General features: G+C 33.0%; 3 protein-coding genes across 16 annotated transcripts; 1 reads left to right on the top strand and 2 right to left on the bottom strand.

The window, feature by feature from the left end:
* Positions 1 to 13: 13 nt before the first annotated feature.
* Positions 14 to 7308, bottom strand: LOC105687288 (orphan steroid hormone receptor 2). Of its 8 annotated transcripts, none has more exons than XM_012402813.3 (8): positions 6643 to 6969; positions 5939 to 6016; positions 3740 to 3883; positions 3349 to 3613; positions 2952 to 3214; positions 2672 to 2868; positions 2313 to 2590; positions 14 to 2247 (listed from the first exon to the last, which is right to left on the bottom strand). In XM_012402813.3, the coding sequence occupies exons 3-8, from the start codon at positions 3875 to 3877 to the stop codon at positions 1988 to 1990; spliced, it is 1401 nt and encodes a 466-aa protein (XP_012258236.1). In that variant the 5' UTR covers positions 3878 to 3883; positions 5939 to 6016; positions 6643 to 6969; the 3' UTR covers positions 14 to 1987. The 8 variants fall into 8 exon arrangements, with proteins under 8 accessions (XP_012258236.1, XP_048511198.1, XP_012258239.1 ...); XM_048655241.1 differs by having other exon boundaries at positions 5939 to 6009; XM_012402816.3 differs by lacking the exon at positions 5939 to 6016 and adding an exon at positions 5283 to 5558.
* On the bottom strand, positions 7112 to 9859 carry LOC105687292 (microtubule-associated proteins 1A/1B light chain 3A-like). 2 transcript variants are annotated; one of them, XM_048655251.1, is made up of 4 exons: positions 9510 to 9859; positions 9059 to 9221; positions 8781 to 8967; positions 7112 to 7367 (listed from the first exon to the last, which is right to left on the bottom strand). In XM_048655251.1, the coding sequence occupies exons 1-3, from the start codon at positions 9550 to 9552 to the stop codon at positions 8805 to 8807; spliced, it is 369 nt and encodes a 122-aa protein (XP_048511208.1). In that variant the 5' UTR covers positions 9553 to 9859; the 3' UTR covers positions 7112 to 7367; positions 8781 to 8804. The 2 variants fall into 2 exon arrangements, with proteins under 2 accessions (XP_048511208.1, XP_048511209.1); XM_048655252.1 differs by lacking the exon at positions 7112 to 7367 and adding an exon at positions 7410 to 7522.
* A 378-nt stretch (positions 9860 to 10237) lies between these two features.
* LOC105687395 (dual specificity tyrosine-phosphorylation-regulated kinase 2) lies at positions 10238 to 23099 on the top strand. Of its 6 annotated transcripts, none has more exons than XM_048655238.1 (3): positions 10238 to 10471; positions 12328 to 15129; positions 19289 to 23099. In XM_048655238.1, exons 2-3 carry the CDS (start codon positions 14080 to 14082, stop codon positions 20042 to 20044), a joined length of 1806 nt encoding a protein of 601 aa, XP_048511195.1. In that variant the 5' UTR covers positions 10238 to 10471; positions 12328 to 14079; the 3' UTR covers positions 20045 to 23099. The 6 variants fall into 6 exon arrangements, with proteins under 6 accessions (XP_048511195.1, XP_048511194.1, XP_012258451.2 ...); XM_048655237.1 differs by having other exon boundaries at positions 10959 to 15129; XM_012403028.3 differs by having other exon boundaries at positions 10238 to 10733; positions 10959 to 15129.
* Positions 23100 to 25545: the final 2446 nt, after the last annotated feature.

Below are 25545 nucleotides of genomic sequence, written 5' to 3'. Positions count from 1 at the left end.
CGATCCGACTCACCTCGCAAGTTTTTTTTTTTTCAAAATTTTATTTTTTCCGGTTTCGTTTCTCGCAATTCTTCCTTTCCGCTCGTTTTTGAAACGGGAATTTTCGATTGCGCGGATTGAGGGTGCTTCATTAATCACAGAATCTATCGGTTTTTATTCGTGGAATATTTGAGTCTTATCGACAAAACTAGCATTCCAAACAGCATCGCCATTTTTTACCTGCACTACTTTTGTGCCTGATGCACGCTTAACCAGGCGCGCAACTTTACTGTATTTAAACATTAAGAGAAAAAAATATTCTTAATTTAATCATACTTCAATTTATACTCAGACTTGATTGATTCATTTATTTCTCTTTACTAATAAAGACTAATTATAAAATTAATATTATTATTATTATTATTATATCAATATAAATATTTGTTTCATATAGGCACATTTTTTGTTATGTACATTGCAGTTTTCCCTTTAACATAATTGTTTTTTTCTTTTAATGCATTTATGTATATTTTATGTCTGTTACTACTCAGACATTTTTAGGCTTATTTTGCTATTGTTATCAACTTATAGTTAACATTAAGTAATGTTTATTAAATTATTACTCGTTCGATTTTTTTCCACTGTACTGAATTTTTACCATGTATGTAAAATATAGCGATAACTATTCAAGGTACTTTTATCGTTAATCTATAACGAATAATCTTTTAGCGATCTCATTTTAACAAGTTACTCCTTTTTTTTCTTTCAATTATTTCATCGTAATTAACACATAGAAATAATTTGGGTTAAATAGAAAGCCCGCACCAATTAATAACGTAATAAATGTTAATATTATGTATACACATTTTAACCTATTTTACAACGTAGGACAAATACAATATAAACAAATCGACGTAAAATAATGATAGAATGAAAGATAATAGGGTATAGAAAAAAATACTGAAAATCCTTCCGTATCGTTTAAAACGTCGGAGGATATAATTCATCGATAATAAAAAGAAAAAAGAGAAAAAATGCAATTTTTTTAAATCAGCACGAGCCTTCCATAAATTAATTTTGGACTGGGTCGTTCCTCGGTGAACAGAGTTAAAAAAAATTTAAACAATGTACATGCTAGGTTTCTTCGTTAAGTTTCGCTCCTGATTTTTTTTTAATATTTTCGTCAGCGTTACTCCGTTTCTAAATCAAGGTCGGAAATTGAAATTTTTCTACTCCTCACCTTCTGGCATTTATTAAATTATCATCGTTCGCGTTCATGTCTGTTGGTTTACTATATTAATTCTTTTATTTATGGTAGATTATTATTTATAGTTAAACATTGTCGTTGATTGTTATTCATTGTAAAAATTAACGGTTAACTTTAATGTACAATCGGTTGAGATATGTCGCATTAATTTGTCGATCTCAACCCCCCGGAAGAACCTTATTCTATACTTTAAGTATTGACGCGCTTGGATTGTCGCTAAAAATACAGTTCAACTTTACTCGCTGGTTTTCCAAGTCAAACAAGTATATCTTTCGATATAACAAATATAATATTTGACTAATATAAATTTAGTCATTTAATACGTACGCAAAAGTATACGATATTGATAGAGTAATTTGTCGATTCAAGTAGAAAACGTAGAAATCTTCAAAATTTTCATGTACGCGTAAAATGTCGCTAAAAATTGTTGACCAATGAAGAATATTGTCAAAAAGCACATTCAGCTAATTTCGTTGTCCCTTTTTTTGCAATAAAATCTGCTGCATGTTTCCGACATTCGATTGAGACTGCAGTATAATATTCATTATAAAAATATTTCTTCTGTTCTTCTTTGTAAAAAAGGAGAACACTGAATTCATGTCGAAACGTTTTAGACACGATAAATAGAAAATATATCGGCGTTCCGATTCTACGAATAACTTGTTTGGATGTTATAAATACCTGTAAAATTTTCGAAACTTCTCATAGTGATATCACGAAGATTTGATAGACAGAAAATGGTCATCCCATGTGACCTTCAGGCTCAGTTTTACAGTCTGGCATTGTCAGAATGTAAGGCACTACGCTGGCTACGCTTACCCTACCGATAAGGCCGGCGAAAAATAGATCCTCCAATACTCGAGGATCGATCGATCGCAGAGGAGGAAGCCGCATCAAAAGACGAGGTAATCTTTCTGAACCAACACATCGTTGGAGCTCGTTCCATGCAGCCTCTTGTAGCACGTCGATTTTTTTACGCCAAACACCAGATATCACATTATCTAGAATCGGGACTGCTGTTGTAACGCTGATTTCATGAACACTGATAGAACAGAAAAAAACTTACCGGCGCTAAAAAGCGTGAGTGCTTTAAGGTAGGCAAATTCTGTGGCGTCGACCTGCAACTTATGAAGAGAACTGACGCAGTCTTGTAATCGGCATATATGTTCAGTTACTAGTTTTACTTTGCTAGCTGTTATTTTCTCTTGTGCTATGCTGGCCTGTAGGTGATTAACGATAGAGGTTAAAATACTGGGTAGTGACAGGGTGTGAGCACATTGCGCAAGACCCAACGTAAAAAGTTGTCCCCAAGTACTGCGCACTAATGTAGTTTGCACTTCAGAGCTAAAGCAATAAAAGATTATTGAAAGTTTTTTGAGCGGGTGAAAGAATTTTCAAGGTTTTAAATGAAATCAAAATGCTCACGGTAATGCTTGAAAGGCTGGTATACCCCGTGCCCAGTGTACAGATAAAAATAGCAGTCTAGCAGCGCTTTCGCAGATGTAATGCACCGATAGATAAGCAGGTGCTGGACTAGGAGCTCTTAATTCAAACTGAGTGTGTCTCTCCGACAATAACTGGCCGGTCCATTCCTCTTCGGACTCATTTGTTCCGTTTACACTCTGTAAGAATTCAGAGATACGTCAGCCGAATTTCGCATCGTTTTATTTATTTAGTTCACTCGAACGATGCAAAAAAATATTACCTCTCCAATAAGCCTCGCCATACTGTCTAGGGCATGAGAAATCAAAGATCGTTCTCGTGCCAACGTTAATACGTCACTGAGGTCACTGTCGTTACTTTGATCTTCCATACTGGGACTTTCAGGCTGCTCCCAAGTCAGTGGTGTTTCGGGGGTCGATTGCTGGGGTTCTGGCTTGACTCGGGGTCCACGATTTCCCATTTTACCACTACCAGAGTCACCGAGAACTGGCTTTCTCTCGTGTTGTACCGCTGCAACACCCCAAGCTTGCTTATGTTTATTACATCCATCAAGTTATCGACTAATTGTAAGAGCGGCCATTCGAGCATTTGTAGTTTGATGAGCAATGTGAGAATTGTGTCAATGAAATGAAAATAATATCCAGTAAAATAGGACTTACAGTCACTGCGCATTCCCATTGCCAAGCATTTTTGAAGTCTGCAATACTGGCAGCGATTCCTGTGATGTTTTGTTACTTCGCAAGTCTTGCTACCCCTGCACTGGTAGCCGAGCTGTTTCCTTATGCTACGTTTAAAGAAACCCTTACATCCCTCGCAGCTTATTGCTCCGTAATGCCTTCCGCTTGCTCGATCCCCGCAAACTACGCACAACTCCAACGATAAGCCTAATCCAAGAGCACCACGAGCATCTCTGCTAAATTTTACCTGGAGTCAAAGAAAAAAAATGCTTTCAAATTCTGCTCTTCAACATCAAAGCAAGAGTAGAAGCAATCTGTGTGCGGTGATATTTCTTTGCCTGTGGTACACTATGGTACACTATGAAAATCTCACCTCTACATCGACGTCACCGAGATGATCCATGCCTGGATGCTGTACCAGATTACAAAAATCTCTTCCCAACTTAACATCTGCTTCGCCTTCGTTTAAATTGTTTCCATGGTCGCTCTGATCGATATGATTTCTGTCCATGTCTATCTATAAGAAAAATATTTCTTTCTTATAATTTCATATGACATAAGCGATTATTTGGTGTTATACATTTTCTCAAAGTGCACGCGTTTTGATTATGGATACAATAGCTCATTGTCAAAGAAAGGATCGAAAAGAATTATTGTTTGCAATCGTTATTCTAACTCTTCAGCAAATTTCATCAAAATGCGTTGTACACAAAATTAAAATAAATCGTCATGAAAATCATTGCTTACTAGAGACTGAGGTCATTCTAACGGAATAATAATATGGGCTGTTAGAACGTTAAATTGGTAGCTTAAAATTTTCAACATTTTTCTATTGAATTCCAGATCCTGGCAGTTCGGCACGGTCAAAGCACAGGAATGTAAACTAGATAGTTCGGTTCGAACGTCTCTTTTCCCCCCCGATTTCTGCCCACCTCTTTCGACGCCATTTTAAGAAGTGAAAGATGGTCCTCATCTCCGCTACTTTAGATACAAGTTATACAACGCCGGGCTTTGATACCTGTCATCGTAGAGTGGTCGATTTTGATGTTTTGAAATATTTGAATATTTTGTAATTTCCGGATACGCGAATTGCACCATATTCATTCATTTTCACTCAACGATAAACCAGTAATGAGATTCATTCAAATGTAACACCTAATTCTTTTAAGTAAGAGATCTAAATCAACAAATAAACAAATGAAGATCATCTGGCTACATTCAGCTGTTTGAAAATTGAAGAACAAAAAACAAATGCAATCCGAAAAATGGCGCGTTCTCAACGCGCGGGAAGAATACAATTTTTTATTTATTCAAACATTCGATTTTGCTCTCGATATTTTTCTTCTTCGAACATCCAACGAACATACGATTAATCCCCGTTTCAATTGCAACCTAATCGTGTGATAAACTTAGACGCAGTCTGCGGATTCGATAAAATCGCTGAGACATTCAAAATTCCACGTGGATTATAGGATGACAGAACTGAAAAATAAAATAAAGAATAAACAGAAACGAATGACCTCATTTGACAAATTATTCATCGTTCCGTAATTCGTCTAGTAAGCAAAAAATTTTCCTACACAACTTTACAAAATGGCTACCACATCGTAAGAGGTCAGAACTTGAGTTGAAAGTTTACCAAGGTGAAAAATGACTACGACGCTGGAGGAATACTCATATTTATATACATAAAAATTGAAACCGAAACGATATCAAATAAAAAAATAAATTTCACTTGGATCACAGGAATAAAGAATTACTTCGAAATTGATATAATAAACTGTAAAGTATAATACGAGAAAAGTATGTTTTTTTTCATTTGAATGCGACAAAAAAAACAAACCAACAAAATATAATTACTGAGGGTAATTACGCGGATTAATAATTTTATAAAAAGGAGCTAGAATGTTATTCACCACTGTATAGAAAATTGTATTAGATGCATAACGCTGCTTGCTTCCCTAAACGTTAAACACGTTGCAACCTTCAGGTATACCTATAAGAACCATTCACGAGCCAATCTCTACGGTGGCAGGTTGGCAGGTTGGCAGGTTGGAGCGGGTCACTTCGACACTCCGATTTTCGAGCGACCGACACAACCTGTAGCTCCTGCTCCTGCTGCTTTTGCTGCTGCAGGTGCATTCTAAACTTAACGTTCCTCGTCTGGATCCCATGAGATATTTTTCAGAGCCCTGAACGACCGACCAAAAATATTATTCAAACGGGACACAAAAATTTGTGTCTGGAAATTGGGAAAAAATAAATAATTAAATTTGTTCGATTGACAGAAAAATGATCTAACATCTTAAATCTAAAAAATGATCTGACAATGTACGATTTTCGAATGGTAATTGAATCGAATATCGTCGATAGGCATTCGAGGACTGTTTTTAAGTTTGTTTAATTTTTATTTTTTTCTACTTTGTGACAATGTGTGCGTCAGTTATACGAATGACGGTGGCTCGCAGCAGCAGCAGCAGCAGTAATAGCAGCAGGTAAAGGTCGAGCCAGGTCCGAAGGTTACTTGTTTATACTGTCCGACATTGCGTGTTAATATTATATATCTATATACCTGTAACGCAGGTGGACGAATTGACACGTATTACAGGAAGATAATAAGGCGTTATCTGGTCTGGCAGCCTTCTGAAAACTAAAAACGTTGTCGGAATCATGTTTAAAGAGATATTAAAACTCTCCCAAGTAAACATGAATAAAAAATTGAATTTTCGGTTATTAAAAACAAAAAACATTAAACAAAGCAACGTTTGATATTTTCGAAATACAAAAATTATGATTGACTATCGATATAATCATCGATTGATAACAATCGTCATAATTTTATTGTCAATCAGGTGGGAAAAAACTTGAACATTGAAGGAAAAATGACAATGAAAAAATGTTCAAAAGATGATAGAGAAAAATTAATTTGTTGCATGATTTCTACGCAGGTTGTGTTTACGCGTATAGCTGTGCCTCTCAACATTTTGCAAGTAATTGTTTAATTTTATTTTGTATCGTTGATAGTGGGAAATGTTGCTTTTTTTCTCTTTTGTGAGATTAAATCTCGGAGGCGTTTAGGGCGAAATAAATAGAATTACGAAACTTAAATTAGAAATGACGAAACGGTAAAAGTGGGCGAACTTTGGCCTCGGAACCAGCGGCGAGAATCTCTACCACCCATCATCGTGAAATTCTAGTACACGGAGGGATTGAAACGGGGAAAGAAAATTTGAAGAATTTTTAATTTGATGATAAAAAAGCTCTGATTTCACTCACCTTTGTTAACGATAAATACGACCCGTTTCGACACCCAACATTTGAATATTTGACAGCTGCTACCAGACTTCAACACCCATCCACGGGTTAGAGTTCATAACCTCTTCTAACCTTAACTTTACCTTTCCATTACCCCCCCAGCCGTTTACCTCTAACCTATCCCCACCTTTCACCTTCTTCTCAACTTTTGCCTGGCTTTCAAACAGCCAATCCTGATGTGAGTTTGAAAATAACTTGTTCGGATTAGCCACTATTCGTCGAGGATGGAATACGGGGGATATGGGGTCAGATTCCATTTTCAATAAAAAATTATTTCAATATGGCGGCCTATAAACAATCGACAATCACTTTAAAATTTTGTTTTCATCAGAGATTCATCTCCAGAGTCGTTGATAAACTTTTCTTCCTAGAATTATTGAACCCTGATCTGGTCATCGGAATCAAATTTCATAAATAATAAGACGAGTGATCGAATTATTTGCTCAGATATTTGCTCGTTAAATGGTAACAGATACAAATATATTTACCCAATTTTTAATCTGATTGTCGATCTACAACCTTCGAGACTTGCGCGGTAACTTCAAACCGTTCATGAGTGAAATGAATTTCTGATTACGAGTGATGAAGCTAGTACATGAGAGAACATGGACGTTTGTTCGGGTTTTCAGATGCCAATCATCTTCCTTTCATTATTTCCGACAGTTAATAATAGTCAAGTAAACTGTCTACCTGTAACAATGCAATAAAATGTAGAGAATTCATGGCAATTTATGGTCTTAAAGTAGGTGTAATAATTTATTTTTAAACAAAATGAAAAGTTTATTACATTGGTTAGAATAATGTTACACAGCCAATCGATCCTGTCTCAATTTTCCGTTGCCTGTCAAAGGAAACCGAGTTCTTTTGTCATTGTGGACCATACATCACATCTTTCGCTTTCACCTCAAAAATTCTATACTTTTCATCTGGCATTTATTACTCAAACGATGTTTGCATTTAATTGGTGAAAGGACTCGATGAGAGCTGGATAAATATCATTTTACCAGATTTCAATGCACGCATAGAAATAATTGCAACGAGAATAGTAATATCTATATAATTACTTGACTTTTATAACTAATATGTGTATGTATATAAATAGGTTTATATATTTATTGTAAAATCTAGACTTTAGATGGTATTTCACTATAGATATCTCTACATTTATTTGTTTTTTTTACTAAAAACTAATAAGGTTTTATATAATGTTATCTGAATACGTGTATTCTAATCAAACAGTTGAATAGATAATCAGTAAAATGATTATCAGAGGAGATTTCACAGTATGCCCAAAATTCTTCTCTTCAAAACTGATAGCTTCCTGTTTCTCTTTTTGAATAACTTTCATTAGACAAACGTGAGTTCAAATTTACAAACACGTACACAGGAAACTTGAGGAACTATGAAATATGTGATCAATAACACAGAAGTCACCGAACGAAAATTAAAAAAAAAACTAGAGGTGATGATGAAATGTAAAAAAAGTAGCAATGAAACGCTGTCAAAATTTGTGCTCAATTCGGAATACAAAACCTTATTATATTAACTTTATTATTATCCTTACTTCAGCTCTCGTTAGTCTTCTGCCTTTCTTTTTTTTAGTTACTTTTTTTATTCATTGTGTGCTCCTGATGGAGGACTAATTGTAAGCTATCTATCGATTAGCGTACTGACACCCTGACGGACGGTTCGAATTCGAATTCGATTATCATTTCTTTTCCTGCAAGTCTCATTGGCGCACAGAGCGAATCGAGTCAGCAATTCGGACATATTGCGACCAAGATCTATGATCTCTACCTCTACCTCCGATAACTTTTTTTTTTTTTTTTTCTTTTGAAATATCAATCAATGATACCATCAGATTTAGTTTCAGAGACCAAAAGATGCTGCCAATTGAGGTTGAGACAAGGAAAATATTTATCAGCCACTGACAGATATAGTATAGGAAGGCATGTATAAAATAATGACATCTGAAATGTTAACATGATTAAGCCTTCACTTTCAACTTGAAAAATAGATGAATCAAATGCTACTTGGGATTTGTTTCCTCTCTCACTTTTAATATCCGTTTAATTTTACAGGTGTTCAGTGGCACTCACCCAATTGCGACCCCGCGCAGTCATTTAGCACCCGAAAACTTCTTGGCTGGCAAAAACAATGTAGAGGAAACCATCGGCATCTTTTTCATGCTGATAAAGTTGAGCCATTGTCAAGCTACCGCTAGCCATACTCCTCTGATTAACTAATAGGAAAAATGCCTGGGTTGGATGCAACTGCAGCCTGCGCCTATTGGGGTAGCAAAGGAACAAATTTTCATTGATTATTAAGCGTGGTTATATTTCAGATACGAAGAGAAAATTGTATTCGTTGTAATTGCCTAATGATTTTGATGAGTTCTGCAACAGTGAGATGATCAGGAACAAGGAATTTAAATTTATCAAGTAACGGAAGTTGTTTTTCGCCATAAAACCTCTCGACGATTATTGGAATCTTGTTCGGATGATGTTCTCTGATTAATTCAACATCGGCAACACGTTGAGCTATATTTTTAAGAAACAGAAACATAAACAATTGTAGTTATCGTAGGTAAAAAGCCAGGAGTTAAAAAAAAAACAACAAACAAGAATGTAGGATTGAGCTTTTCATTGATCGAGCTATTAATTCCTTTGTATTGAAAATGGTCTGATATTGCGTCGCAAAAGACGTGTCACGTGTTCAAATCATCACTACTTCGAACTACGATTTATTTATTTACTTTTATATCCATTTTATTTTTTTAACCGTGAATAGATACATTGATATTGTATCTAGATGCACAATACACTCACCAAATGGACGCTTTTCTTTGAACGATTTTGAAGTCGAACTCATTTTTACGCTGTTTTTTTCGCTTTTGTATTTGCAAATACGCAGAAATATGATACGGCTCGACAACTTATGGGTTTGTTGAAGTTCTTCAAATGATTTTAATTCTGAAAAATGATCCAACGATGATCGATTGATCCAACGAGTTACTTTGAACAACAAACAAGGTACTATTGTTTTTGCTTTCAGCCAAACGAAAAAATGGAAAAAACTTTTATATCAAATAATTTGAAACGTGACGATTTTGACGTGACTTTTGGTATAACTTGTTATGTTTACCAGTTACAAGTATTGACGATTACAAAACGATTGTTGCTCCCTAATAACTATAGTGTTTATTTGATCAACTAAAAACTATGATCGATTCTTTTGTTTGTAGAGATCAGCAGGACGTCGATAACAGCGGCGTACATACAGCGGTAGGTAAATGCTCGCAGACAAAAAATAAGAGAAGTAAATCGACAGTGAAATCGACGCGTGTAGAAAAAGAAAACAATTTAAGATTGAAATGAAACTCTGTTAGTATTTAATAGAGATCAGTGGTCAGTTTGCAACAAATTAAATTCAGTGTTCTAGTCAAAGTTAGATAAATTTCCGTTGGGTGGAATCGAAGAGCAAGAACCACTGATTATTTCCGAGAGGGTGCGCGTCAAAAAAAAAAAAAAAAGACGAACGTGGTTCTCCAGTTAGATGTTAGAACTTGACCGAAATGGCGTCGCGTCTGGGTCGGCGGTAGTTTCGCGGAATTTTGCAGCTAAAATCCATTCGACTTTCCACGTTTAAGATTTCTGTTTTATGCTCACCCTACTCCATATGCCTCAGTTTCGGGTTCGGTGATCGCGTGCGTGTGTTGCGTGGGTGTATTTGGCTGGCGTTTTCTTTAACTATCTCAACGAGCTCGCCTCGAAGTCTTTTTAATCCCTAAGTATTAATTATCAATATTTCTCTATGAAAATAACATCAAACTTTTTTCACAGTCGCGGATTAAAATCCGCCGATGTAATATTTCGGTTAACAACTCACGTCTAACACACAGTTCCATAGAGTGTCTGTTTGCAAAACAAAAAAAGAAAGGAAGAAAGAAAGACAAAAAAAACGAAGAAAATAAATTACAAATAAAAAAAAACGTAATCTTTCTACATTGAAGTGAAAGAGGCTAAAATATATTTGAACAAAATATATTCAAGGTATATATATGTATATTGTACATATATATCAAAGTGCACCTGTGCCGGATGTGCACAGTTATCATCTAAAATCAAATAAAAATAACAGACACTTCAATTAGAAATACGCGCATGATCTTGACGTTTGCAAAGGAAGAAAAGAATGGAAGCTGAGAGTGTTTTTAAATTCTCCGTATTTCAAATTTGAATGAAAAATAATAACTTCATATCCTTTGTTATTTTCAGTTTTATTCGTCAACTCGATAGAACAAATAGACGAGTTTGATTGAAAAAACAATAAAATAGAACAAACAAAAAGTTCTGTGGTGATTAGAAGGAGAGGAAAGAAAAGGGGTGAAATAAAAACAAAAACTGATTAAGGAGGAGGCTGAGGAAGAGAAGAAAAGACGGAACGGGTGTTTGAAGAGCAATTAAAGGAGAATAAATTGATAAATTTGCTATTTTTAAATAACGGTTGGTCTGCGGTGTCAGAATATTGTGTTGTGTCGGGTTGAAATCAACAACCCTGTTCATGATTTTCCCGACGCTCCGTCTGCCGAACTGCACCTAACGGGGGTTACAAAAAGTATATAAATATGGTGGATGGTGTGCGTGATGTTAGCGGACGTCTGTTTTGAGGGGCCAACAAGAAGAAATCATCATCATCATCAGCACCACCATAAAACGATATCAGTTAAATTCTCTGACGTTGGTCAGAATTTGAATACAACCCCAACTAAATTTTGCACCGCTTTTAATAAAGAAAAATACAACAATAACATTGTCATTAATAATAATAAAAATAACCAAGAAAATAAAGAACCTGAGGACAAGGAGAAAAAAAAAGAAGAAAAAACATTATTTACGCTAGTAAAGGGAGGATTGAGTAACCTTTGGTTTTTATCTCTTTGTCGAATTTTAAACTACCCTGGTGTAAGTTGATGATCAATCTTATTCGCATTTATCCCTTTCCTGAATTAATAATTAGTCAAACCGCATGACGTGATTTTTTTTGAAACTGCAAAGCAATCTTCGTCAATGAATAATTGATGAAAGAGTATCGCCACGATATAATTTTCAATAAAGAAATGAATAATTAAATGTAAGTAAGTGACAGAGACTTTTTTAAAATGAAAAATGAAACGACATTAGCTGGATGAATGAAAATTCGAGAGCTTTCGAGAAACTTCTACTATACATTATGCATGTGATGAGAAAACGGTGAATTATTATGAACAAACTTCAAGATATGGATATAATATCTTAAAAGTGAATGAATTGTTGAATAATAAGAAGACAATTATCGCTGATAATAATTTATACTAATTACTTACAACTACTCGTATAAAATTGTATTATGTACGTACGCGTGATAAAACTGCCCAAAGGAATTCTATAAAACAAAAATCATAAAACGGTATATGTATAAAATAGTGAAGTATAAATTGTGTGAAACGTATTAATGATTACCTAATGTGCATCTATTCATGTCTTATTTCTGTGTGTGCGTATTCGTTTTGCATAATTAAAAAATTACATTATAAATAATCGACGTATCTGCCTGAATTCTATGTCGTGATAAACGTGATTTTATTTTTTTCTTCTCTTGTTACAGATAATTCAAAATAATAACATTCAAATGGTGATCTCAATGCTCGCAGAAGAAAAAAAAGAAACAGATAACCAAAAAATTGGGGGCTGTTCCTCTTTGACGAAAACTAAATAATTAAAGAAGAAAGAAAGAAAAGCCAACAGCAAGATACTAGCAAATAAGGCTCTTCAATCGTAAATCCTACACTGCCAGAGTGAATTTCTTAATTTTCGTGAACTCTACTAGAACAAAAAAACTGAATAATTTGTAACGATGAGTGGTGTGATAACCAAACCTTAATTAATTCGTCTGACTAATTTGTGAGATGATTATTAATAATACAAATTTCCAATTTATATCTTTGATGAAGTGAATCTTTCATCTCGGATTTGGATAATGTGCTTTTGAAAGAAAAAACGGAAAAAGAAAAAATAGATATTAAAAACAATTGAACGGAGCTAAGTCATCAAACTAGTTTTTCGGCCCTGTGCCAACAACCTCTTTACTAAAACATCTCGTAATACATTTATCCTTTTTTCATATGATAAAGCACAAAATTTGGGACGTTGTAGCCGAAGTTTGTAATCCATTGAGAATTTGGAGAAGGATTGAAGAAAAAATGAAAAGAAAAATAACAGCTAGAAATTTGCAAGTAGACTGATACAATGAAAAGTTATACCGATTAGTGGATGAAGAATGACAAGTTGAAAAAAAATAATCAATGAATAAATTCAATCAGATTATGTATGTTTATAAGTACGCACTGTTTATGAATAGCAAACAGGAAGTACGTGCAGTAATTTGATAAAAGGATATTAAACCAACAAAAGACGATCCGTTCTACTAACATAACAATATTTATAGTCTGTAAAAGAAATGAACATGAACACAAGAGTTGTTCTCAACTTCTATAGTTCCTTACTGCATTTAAACGGGTTATTCAGATAATTAAAACGGTTGATTCTTTTTTTTCCTAATTTTTTTTTCTCGTTAGATAAAAATCACACAAATAATTTTTTTTCACTGCCGTCACATTTTTTTTGGTAATTTTCTGTGTTCCGTTCTCAAATAACGTTCTTACGTATTTGTTTTTGAAATACGCTAATGAATCATTAATATACTACTTCGTCTAGTCTACAGCATTTTTGGTGTTGCATTTTTATATTTTCCATCTTTATGGAAAAAAAGAGAAATAAAAATAAAAAAAAATTATATAAAACGCTTCTCAAAACGTGATAAGCCGGCGCTATTTCCTGTTTTTTTTTATTCTTAATAAACTTTTTTTTGTTATTTTTCAATCAACGATCTCAAGATTATACCGTTATATTGTAACTGAAACATCGAGAGCAAGAAGAGTGAGAGAAAGAAATATATATTTAAAAAGATAATTATTATTCGTTTCGTCGTCTTTTCGTGCGCAAACGAATGATCGTAAAAAATAATAAACAAAATAAATTGAGACTGAAATCGTAACAAATCTCTCAATCAGGATAAATATTAATATTACACTGATACAAAAGCATGATAATACAATTAAACACCACGAAAGATTGATTAAAAGAAATTTTTCTAAACAATTATCATTAAATTTATTGTAATTAATGAGAAAAAAAACTAGAATATTAATAATCAAACAATTGTGTATTTGCTTTTAACGACAAGTAAAATAATGCAGCAGAGTAACAATGAAACAACGACCTAATGGTCGAAACTAGATAGATAAAGTGCAGGAGATAATAAGAATAAAAATTAATTTTGAATCCTAAATGGGCACAAATGACTAGTTTAGCTTTAGCGAGTAGTTTGATCGAGATGCCGTTATCAAGACCAAGAGCATCAAATGCAATTTCAACGCAGACTTACATCTCGACGAACGAAAGTAACCACTTGCCCCCATTGAAAGGGGGCAGCCTAGTCCTTAAACAGGGGGAATCGCCTCAGAGCCACTCGGCACATGGCAGTACGCATCTGCCAAGCCTGGGTTCAAGCGCTAACAACAGCCTTCAAAGTTTACCAGGAAATTCTGATAGCCTTAACATTAGTCTCAGCTCGCATGCCAGCCATACAAGCCACAATTCAAGCTGCCACAATTCGCACTCTCAACCTAACAGTCAGTCGAGCAGTCCCATGGTTAAAAATGGACGACCCGATGGAAATTCAACTGGAGGCAAACCAGCTACCACCGTCACGACCCCTGAGACAGTTATGAAACTTTACATGAAGTACCTTACGCCGCACGAACATCACGAGATATTTAACTACCCTCAAATACACTACATCGGAGCAAATGCTAAAAAGAGACCTGGGACTATTGGCATAGCAGCTTATAACAATGGATACGATAATGACCAGGGATCGTATATCCATATAACGCACGATCATGTGGCGTACAGATATGAGGTGCTTAAGGTCATTGGGAAGGGATCTTTTGGACAGGTTGTTAAGGCTTATGATCATAAAACGCAAGAACATGTGGCGCTTAAGATGGTGAGAAATGAGAAGAGATTTTATAGACAAGCTCAGGAGGAGATAAGAATCTTGAGGAATCTCAGGGAACAGGACAAGGATAATTCAATGAACATTATACACATGTACGACTCGTTTTCGTTTAGAAATCATATGTGCATTACCTTTGAACTGCTCAGTATAAACTTATATGAACTTATTAAAAAGAACAAGTTTCAAGGATTCAGCCTTGCACTTGTCAGAAAGTTTTCACATTCGCTTCTACAGTGCCTCGATGCTCTCTACAAAAATAAAATCATACACTGTGATATGAAGCCTGAAAACGTCCTGCTAAAACAACAAGGACGGAGCGGTATCAAGGTGAGCTCACTTCCGATTATCAATTTTTAATATGTTTTCACCATGTACATTATCATATATTTCAGGGCAGTCAGATTTTATATGAATAGACTTGGAAAAGACCTGAAGAAGTCATTGGGAATTTTTAGCCCCTCCGTTAAAGACAGCGCTCTGTATGTCTAGAGTTTCATATCAGGAGCGGAACAGTTTCAATCTTTGGCCTAGGCCAGGGGAAAGCTTCTTTCCCTTTGGGATTCTCGTCTAAATGTGTACTGATCTAAAAATATACTACTTAAAGCCTGAGTTACTTTAAAGTAACTTTTAAAGCAGCTCAGAAGCATCTTCTCTCCCTCAATTCATCGGAGGTGTTAAAATTTCATGAAAATTCTTATTTATCAGGTGTTGTAAAGCGAAGGTTACAATTTCCCCCCCTGAGAATGAGAATGACGTCAATGTCTTTGGCAATTACAAAGGAAAAAAAAGAACACGGCGAAATTATCGGGACAAAGCAGATCGACAGAAGTTTTGGATGTGAAATTGGATAAATCAAAGCTATGGTTTAAGAATAGTTCAGAGATAGGTTTTTGTGGCTTGCTATTGATAGAGAGCGGAACTTTATACCTAGAGCTTTCCACCTGGCATGGAAACTTACTAATTTTGTTGCCAGTCCGTTACTCGATTTTTTTTTTTCTTCTGATTTGCCAGTTTAATTCAATGGCACGTATCAATTCACCGTTTATAAATCTCAACATGAGAGTTCTGTAGGTTCAAGATTTTTCAGTATCACCTTACAACTCTTTCCTCTCGTTGTTAACTCAGTCATTGAGTTGTCAAAAGTCAAGTTCCGATGAAAAAATGAAAAAAAAATAAATAATTTCTTTAAAATTGCAACTAATATTTCATCTCTCTTGCTAACAATGTTTATATTTCAAAGTTTCCGTGATCTATTTGTACTCTGTTGGCTGGCTCTATATCTTCCTTTTTTTTCTTTTTTTTTTTTTGCTGGCAACGCCATCCAATAAAATGGTCTATTTATTACACTAGGAAGCTCTAGCTTTTCGGAACTGTTTCCCGCAAGCAATATTAATGTATCCTAGCCCGATGATAAAATTCAAAAAATGATCAACCTGTCTCAATAGAGAGTAAAGTAAATATTCCAACAACGGTAAAAATTCCGTAATTTTACCTAATCGGACGTTTTCAAAAATCTCCTCGCAAATCAGCACCTGCACATAGATTTCATCGATAGTAATCTCACGATAAATTATTTCCCATCATTGGTCGGGTTATCGTATTCGTTCATTGACGTAGAAGAAAAAAATCGTCATCGCCTTTTCTATTAATAATCGCCCAACTTTTTTCTAAACGAATATAAAAAGTTCTTCGATTTATATATTTTTTTATGCGTTGCATTGCTTCGTTTTATGCAGTACATAAGATTCGCGTTTCGTGGTAACAAGCCACACGCATCTGCCCTTATGACTCTTTGCTAAATCCAATTCAAGATTACTGCAAACTGGTTTTGCCAGTTCTCCTGGTAACCGACAGCTTGGTGACGTCACCGCGAATAGTGGAGACAAAAAAATATTTTATACATAGCTATATACATTATCCACATATTAATGTTGCACACAAGGCATAAGGGGTGTTTTTCACTTACTTATATATGAAACAAGGAAATAACTTGCAAGTTTTGGTTCTAGATATGGAATAGGGGGAAGTTTTTTGGTATATCCTTTTTTTTTTGAGGCGATGAGAGCAGATGTTGATTGTATTTCTTTTCGATGATTGGAAAGGACGATTTTATGTCCATGAAGAATCGTCGAGTTTTCAACCGATGGGATTTATCATTTTCTAAAATTATAACGGTATTCAACCTTCCGGGTACATACCGTTTGCAAAGACCGCAAACTCATTTCGTTTATTTGAAATAAATTATTTAACGTTTCAGTTGCCTAGATCGTCCTAGAAAGAAAAAGACATAAAGAAAAATGTTTCCCAGGAATTCGATTTTGAGGATTCAGGAATTTAAAAATTTTTGCGGACAGTTTCTAGCAAAGCAACAGGTATAAAACCAACGGTGCAATTTTGCGCTCGTCGCAAACATCGTCAGATTCCTCTATTCTTTGTACGTGACACGTACAAAGAAAATAACTTGATAGAAAAAAACACACGTCGCAATTTTACTTATACATATAAAATAATTCGTTCTAATCAAATGTCTCTTTATCTCTTCAATTAAACAACCGCATATTTATTTTCTATTTCTCACCTTGATGATAAGAAAAAGAAATTCTTCGATTACTCTTCACGTTAATACCATCGTAATAATTGTCTTTGACCTACTTTAATTTATTATTTAATATAAAATAATCGGTGTATTATTTTTTTTTCATGCACCACGCGCGAACAGATAGTGTTAAACATGATAGCTGTTAGAAAAAAATTGTTTCTGATTCTATTGATATCCTCCTAAGCAATGTCTGTAAAACGACCTTGGTATTATATGTATTTTTACAAATCTTTCGATTCAAATTATTTTTTTATCGTGGTTATAAACGCGTTTATCTTTATGTCACGTTAATACCGTGGGGGAAAAAAAAACTTATTCGATAAATTTCATTACCACAGTTTATCAACGAACCGAACTTGGTCGTAGACAAAAAAAAAAAACAAGAAGATATGTATAAAAACACTCAATTTTGAAGTAATCAAAATATTGTTGCTTTGTAGGGAAAGCTATTTAGAAACTATGGTGAAATTACGGAGACAAATAAATAAATGACGTGTCTTAGAATTCAATCGATAAAATCGATATCACAACGGAAATAACTGACATTAAACAGGCATTTATAAACCGTATACTTAATTTTCAGTGTTTCGGCAATAACAAATTATTAACCGTCATCTACATATAACGTATGAATAATTTCATGGTTTTTTTATACACATGGGTAATCGTAACCAGAATTACAATATGCATTTTTACATTCTTCATGTTTTTTTTATCCCTCAAGTTCTAACTACAGTGCAAACAATCACATGAAGAGAGACACCCCCTACTTTTCATAAATTTAAAATCGAAAGATTCGAAAACTTTCTTCATTTATTAAATATTCATACGAAAATAGTTTGAACTGCATACAGTACCTTCGCAATCGATCTAACTAAACCTGAACGTATTAATTATTCTTTGGTCCTGTAGAATTCATATCATATCGACGTACCTATGTGTTGTAAATATCACAAACTTCATAGATTATAATTTACGTAATTCAATATTATTCATTGAAAACCTCGTTTATTTTTTATCCATATCCATGTGGAAATATATTATGCCATACGTTGTTGAAGAGAATATAAAATATCAGAGTAAGAAAAAAACTTTCGAATAATATTATAGTGTATTATATTGAAGAGGGATGTTTATCTTTCTCAACGATCGCTCAAACTGTCCGAAGAATGTTTAATTTTTGAAGAGAATATAAGGTATACCCCTTGGATTTTGATAGATTTTGGGTAAAAAAAAATCTGGTTTATATGCTATTCTCATGTATTTTGATCTCAGGAATCCGAAATCACAAGTTAAATTAGTCCATCTATGAAATTGACCGAGTTATCGCCAATTTTTCGCATTTTTTGGCATAAAAATGAAGATATCTCTGAGGGAAAAAATCGTAGCTCAATTTCGCCAACGAATTCGTGTTTCTGAGGTCCAAAAACGACAGGGAACCCTCGCTCAAACAATTTGTAAAATATTTAACTCTTTCCTCAGATATCACAGAAATACAAAGACTAAACGTAAAGGTTGATTTCACTCGAAATTTCTATTCTACATGACGAACTTGTTGGACTAATAATAAAGCATTACTACATACACAGACCCCTACGAACAGTAGATACGTAAGATCGGCCAAAAATCTTACGATCATATATCGTATGAACGAGCGAAAATATCATCTGGTCTAGTTTCCGTGTCTCATGAATATTGCGCACGTGGTATATCCGTACATATAACAGCACAAGTTCATAGACCTGGTAATCACTTCTTTTATTTTACAAATTTTTTTTCAACCAGAAGGGGGGAAAAAATGAAAAAAACCAAACGCTGGCAAAGAAATTATTTGAATCTATTTATTCTGTTTACTTATCTATTTTGCTATTTTTTTTTATGTTTCAGGTGATCGACTTCGGTTCGAGTTGTTACGAGCATCAGAGAGTTTACTCTTACATACAAAGCAGATTTTACAGAGCACCGGAAGTAATATTAGGTGGCAGATACGGTATGCCAATAGATATGTGGAGTTTGGGTTGTATCCTCGCTGAAATGTTCACCGGTTTCCCGTTACTTCCCGGCGAAGATGAGGCCGATCAATTGGCTTGCATAATAGAATTATTGGGAATGCCACCCCAGAGATTATTGGACTCGGCAAAAAGATCGAGAAATTTTATAAGTTCGAAAGGATATCCCAGGTACTGTACGGCGACTACAATGCCGGACGGTACGACGATGTTGATCGGAGGATTGTCGAGGAGAGGTAAAAGAAGAGGTCCTCCTGGTTCCAAGGAACTTGGAAGAGAACTCAAGGGTTGCGACGACGCATATTTTCTCGATTTTATACGTAAGTGCCTAGAGTGGGATCCGGAATTAAGAATGACTCCGAACAAAGCTCTGAAACATAACTGGCTTAGAAGAAGATTGCCCAGACCACCTGGAGAGAAATCTGGGGATACGCAACAGCAACAACAATCGCAGCAACAACAACCCCAGCAGCAACAACCGCAACAACAACAATCAGCCCCCACGGTACCAGCTCCAACTTCAGGTCTAAGAACTCCGGCTTCTGGAAGTAGAAATTCTAACAATAATTCAAGTTTTCATCGACCGCTGGTGCACCCGCGAGATATAGCCGATATTGAAGAATTTATACTATAAAAAAAATTAAATTAAACAGAATTAAATTAAAAATAAATCTAGAATCATACAAAAATCATGTGGAACATTAAACCAAAATGCATTTTATAATTGCTAAAGATATGTACCGTGCATTATATATTATACCTATACTGGCATGTAATAATCACTCTCCAAGCTATGCGACGATGACTTTTTTCTATTCGTTTTATCTTTTTAATGACAGTTGAACATGAAATTTTTAGTTATCACATAACCGATGAAAAAAAATGGAAATAGAACATCAGCGAATAATTGTTATTCTCATTATTATTTTTCTTCTTCTTCATCTTCTTATTACTATTATTCCTATTATTATTGTCATTATTATTAATAGTAATACCCCATTAATTATTCGACAGTTTAATGTCATTCTTGCAAACGGGGGTTGACGATAAATAACGAAAATGTGACTTAAAAGAATAAAGAAAATAGAAAAGAAAAGTAAGATGAAGAAATAAAATGAAATAAATGAAAAACCGAAAAAGAAAACACGCATAGAGAATATGTTGAATTAATAAAAAAGCACTTAACGCGACTTAATGAAAATGTAATAAGTTATTCGATTATGATTCGATTTTATTTTGTTTTATTTTACTTTTTTCGTCTTGTATATTTATATACGTGTGAGTGTATAGTTTTAAAAATATCTTAAGTAATTATAGAATTTTGTGTGATTTTTATTGAGAATACAACTGAAGAAGAAAAAAGAAAAAATTAAATTGATGAAAAAAAAGGTTGAAAGAAATATATAATAACTATTTTATCGAACTGAATTAATTGGACTTAATTAATTATATTTGTTTCTCCTTTTCGTCTCCATGTTATTATTGATTTTTTTTTTACTCCTTACAGATTTTGTAAATGTAATATCGCATTTTAACACAGGACGAAAATTTAGCGAAAATTTCTTTCTAATATGCCGAATCGATGTGCATCATAAGACTCGTGAAATTATTGTGAATAAATATACGTTATTATAATATAATCGTGCATGTAGAAAGGTAAAAAGTAAAATAAATAAATTGAGAAAATGAAGAAAAAAAGAACAATATGGCGATGGAAAAGAGTAAATAAATAATATACCTATATCTGTAAGAGACGATTAATTATAAATTATAATTATATTATAATATAGTTGAATTCGTGATACGGAACAGAATATAATTGTTTTGTGATATGGAACTTAGAAAATAATTAAATAAATCAATAAATCAATAAACAATAATAATAATTATTATTATGTAACGTACATTATGAATAAGTATAAAAATAGGTGATTTATATATCGATGACACGTAAGATCGGAAGCAGAAACAAAAAATAATTTGCAAATATACATGTATACATAAAGTTATAAGCGGCTGTATGATAAATTAATATGTATGTTATTGGATTGATTGGGAAAAAAACTAAGAAAAAAATCATCATCCAATAACATTTGAGAAAAGAATTTTGACGATACAACTGATATAGCAAAATCGCAAAACGCTGGGACTCTGTACACTATAAGTATCGAAATTTTTGAAAAAAATAAAATAGACAAACAAAAAATGTCTGCAAAAAATATAAAACGAACCAGATAAAAAACTGATGTCGCCATCATTTCTAATTTTATATAATTCTAAAATATACGGAACCAGAATTCAATTAATTTTGCATTTCTTTCGTTACATTACTACTACTATTACTACGAATGTCATCATTATGATTATTATTACTATTATTATTACCGTGGAACTAAGGAAAATAGGTAGTTGACATTACTTAATTATATGAATGAGAACGAAGAAAAGAAACAAACTGAACAACCTACTACTGTAATATTATTCGTATAATAACGTGTGTGACGCTCGCTTTTTTGTATTTTAATTTTAATTGTTTTTTTTTTGGTTGTTTTTCTACTTGTCAATGTAAAAATGGAATTATTGTGGAATCGAAATATTATTATACAATAATGACGTGTAATGAACTTACTCGTTTTTAATTATTATCTCACGATTATGTATCATGTAACATTATACAATATACACTATCACATGTAGAACTCATGAGTAAATGAAAGATTATTGAGAAAAAGGAAAACTTGTAGGTAAACAAAGAATTAAGAAGAACAAAAAACATTGTCGAATGATTTCAAACGATTGCGAATATATCAATAATTTTACAGAGAAGAAAAATAAAGAAACGAAGAAAATTCATGTATAATATGTACCTAATATACTTTTATACGATAATTTTTTTTCCCTTTTTTTAAATTTTTGTCAATTTTTGTCTCGAGAGAAAAAATAATTTTCTAACTATTCCGAAATTTTTATTATCATTGTGTAACTTGTGGATAACGAAAATTGAAGAAAAAAACAATAAAAAAATAACGACGATGTATAGTTCAATCGTATTGTACTATGTGTAAGCGGTGTGTGTGCATTATACTATACTATACATATATATATATATTTAAATATAAAGCTGTGTAAGTTTCAATATACTACATGTGTAAATTTTTTTTTTCTCATCCAGTTGTCTTAAACTCGTATGCATAGATCTTATTTCTCTTTCTTTTTTGTCTAATCAACGATTCTGAATCTCTTCTCCTTTCTTTTCGTTTCTTTAATATATATTATCACTTGATCCGTAATCAACCGATCCGTTATATTATTTTATTCCGAAAGAACGTGAGTATAATTTCGGGTATATGCATCGCATATTTACTTTAGCTTTTTATTTTTTTCGTTCACTATTCTATAATGTATTTGAATTTGAATGTAATTTTTGTATTTCACTCTTCCATGTTCGTGATCCTTCGCATAATTATTCACATGTAATACGTGAGATATCGTATATCCATATAATTCATTATATTTATATCGGATTGTGATATTGATTTATCAAATTTAATTTGAATTGGAAATAAACCGCCACGCGCGTGCACGCGTATATCCAAATTATACATATAGGTAGGAAATACCCCCTATTTGCAGTTAAAAATTTCTTATACGCTTCTGGAGATTTTATTGAAAAAAAAATAAAAATGAAATGACATGGAGAAGAGAGAAAATAATGAAACATTTTGTATAGTATTTGTACCGTTGAATCAGTATAACATTATTATGACTATTATTATTATTATTATTATTATTATTAATAATACAGTAATTTTAGGCATGTAATAAATCACAAAACTTAACAATAACGATAATAATAACAAATTATGGAATGTAGACGACGTATTATTATTAATTAGAGAAATATTCAGTGGAAAGAATTGAAAGAATCGCTAAATGAGAATGATGAAACTAAAGATAATTAGTAATAATAGTAATGATAACAACAATAATGATGATAATAAGAATATTAATAATTATTACGATAAGTTAGAATATATATATTATTACATACATGTATATTATACAAATATTGTTTAAGTGGCAATGAAAAGTTTGATCTCTTTAATCGTAAATTAATTATACAATTATTACATAGAAAGAAAAAAGCAACAAATTGAATAAAAGAAAAATCATACATACTTATAAATGCATAAATAATTATAATAGGTATGTATAACACGTATACATATAGTATTAGAAGAAAAAAATCATATTTCGCGTACGTCCATACATTTTTCTTTTTTTTTTCATCTTTTAAATTTGCATAAAATATAATTGCGCTGTTATTAAAAAATATATCCACTATAAGATAATAAATTCATAATAACTGCTATAAAATGTGTAATGATCTTTAAAACAAAAGGGGAAAAGAAAATAAAACTTTTTGATTAATTTTGATGACTTAAGAGAAGGAAAACAAGAAAAAAAAAACATAATTATTGTATTAATAATAATCGTAATGAATCATTTTTATAAATATAAAAAGCGATCATGTCCATAATGTATACTGCGTCATTTATACATTTGGATATTTATACATAGTGTGTAATATTATCGAAAATTGCTGAAATTTTGTTCAAATTTTTTTCGGTTCCTTTTATTTCTCCAAATTTACGTCGATACTTGCGATATTACTCGTTTTATTTGTTTGGCGGAACAGAAAAGCAAATAAAATGAAATTAATTAATCAACAATTAATTCACAAAATAAAAAAAATAAAAACATTGGGAGGAAAAATGATACTGTTCTCCAGTCGACGCAACGACGATTATAACGTTGCTAATGATAAAGAAGAAAAAAATTCAAATAAACGCTGCTTGAAAAACGAAAAATGATTTTATATTGTGTCATGTACTGAACTATAATGTTGTCCATTGATTTTTTCTCAAGCTTCTTGTTTCTGGTATCTTTCCATATGGTAGATCGTTTATTTTATAGTCAGAGGGAATTCTGACATTGAATGCTTTTCTGGGTTGCGTTATTTTTACTCACTTCCGTGACTGACGTCAAACTACCCATGCGTGGACAGAGTCATTCTGAAATTGTAAACCTTAATCTGCCAGGTTTAATCGACAATATTTGGATGTTTCCTATGATTTTTGACCGAAAAAATTTTTATTACTGGAAGTACCCCACCTGATTAATTATTTATTCAAAAAACGAGTGGGCTACCTCAAAATGTCAAGTAAAAAATTTTTCCACCTAATGATTACTCAATCGATTGAATGAATAGATGATTTTGGCTCTCAGATTTGAATTTCGGAGCTGTTTATACGTGAGATTACTCTTGAAAAACCAAAAAGAAATTCGATTTTTGACCAAAGAATAAATCATATTTTTAATAGGGTTTAATATGCTTTTCTTGCGTATTTTGATCTCAGGAATCCGAATCTGGAAGAAAAATTGATCTATCTCTAAAATTGACCGAGTTATCGCCAATTTTTAGCTTTTTGGGGTCAAAAATAAAAAATTGATTTTATAGTCTATATGAATGTAATTTGAGCTCAGGAATCCGAATCCGAAAGAAAAATTGATCCATCTGCAAAAATGACCGAGTTATCCCCATTTTTTCGCATTTTTTACCATAAAAATGCAGATATCTCGAAGGGAAAAAATCGTAGCTCAATTTGGACAACGGATTCGTGTTCCTGAGGTCAAAATACATCAGAAAAGTGCCATACGATCAATTTTAAAAAATAAAAATTTTTGGCCAAAATTTGAGATTTTTCCAAGGGGTACCCCTTACGATTTTTTCAAATTTTGGCCAAAAATTTTTATTTTTTAAAATTGATCGTATGGCACTTTTCTGATGTATTTTGACCTCAGGAACACGAATCCGTTGTCCAAATTGAGCTACGATTTTTTCCCTTCGAGATATCTGCATTTTTATGGTAAAAAATGCGAAAAAATGGGGATAACTCGGTCATTTTTGCAGATGGATCAATTTTTCTTTCGGATTCGGATCCCTGAGCTCAAATTACATTAATATAGACTATAAAATCAATTTTTTATTTTTGACCCCAAAAAGCTGAAAATTGGCGATAACTCGGTCAATTTTAGAGATAGATCAATTTTTCTTCCAGATTCGGATTCCTG

The sequence above is a fragment of the Athalia rosae genome, chromosome 5 (assembly GCF_917208135.1).
Source record: "Athalia rosae chromosome 5, iyAthRosa1.1, whole genome shotgun sequence".
NCBI classification, from domain to species: Eukaryota; Metazoa; Arthropoda; class Insecta; order Hymenoptera; family Athaliidae; genus Athalia; species Athalia rosae.
Note: the sequence above shows the minus strand (reverse complement) of the source record. Positions and strands in the feature narration are given on the sequence as shown.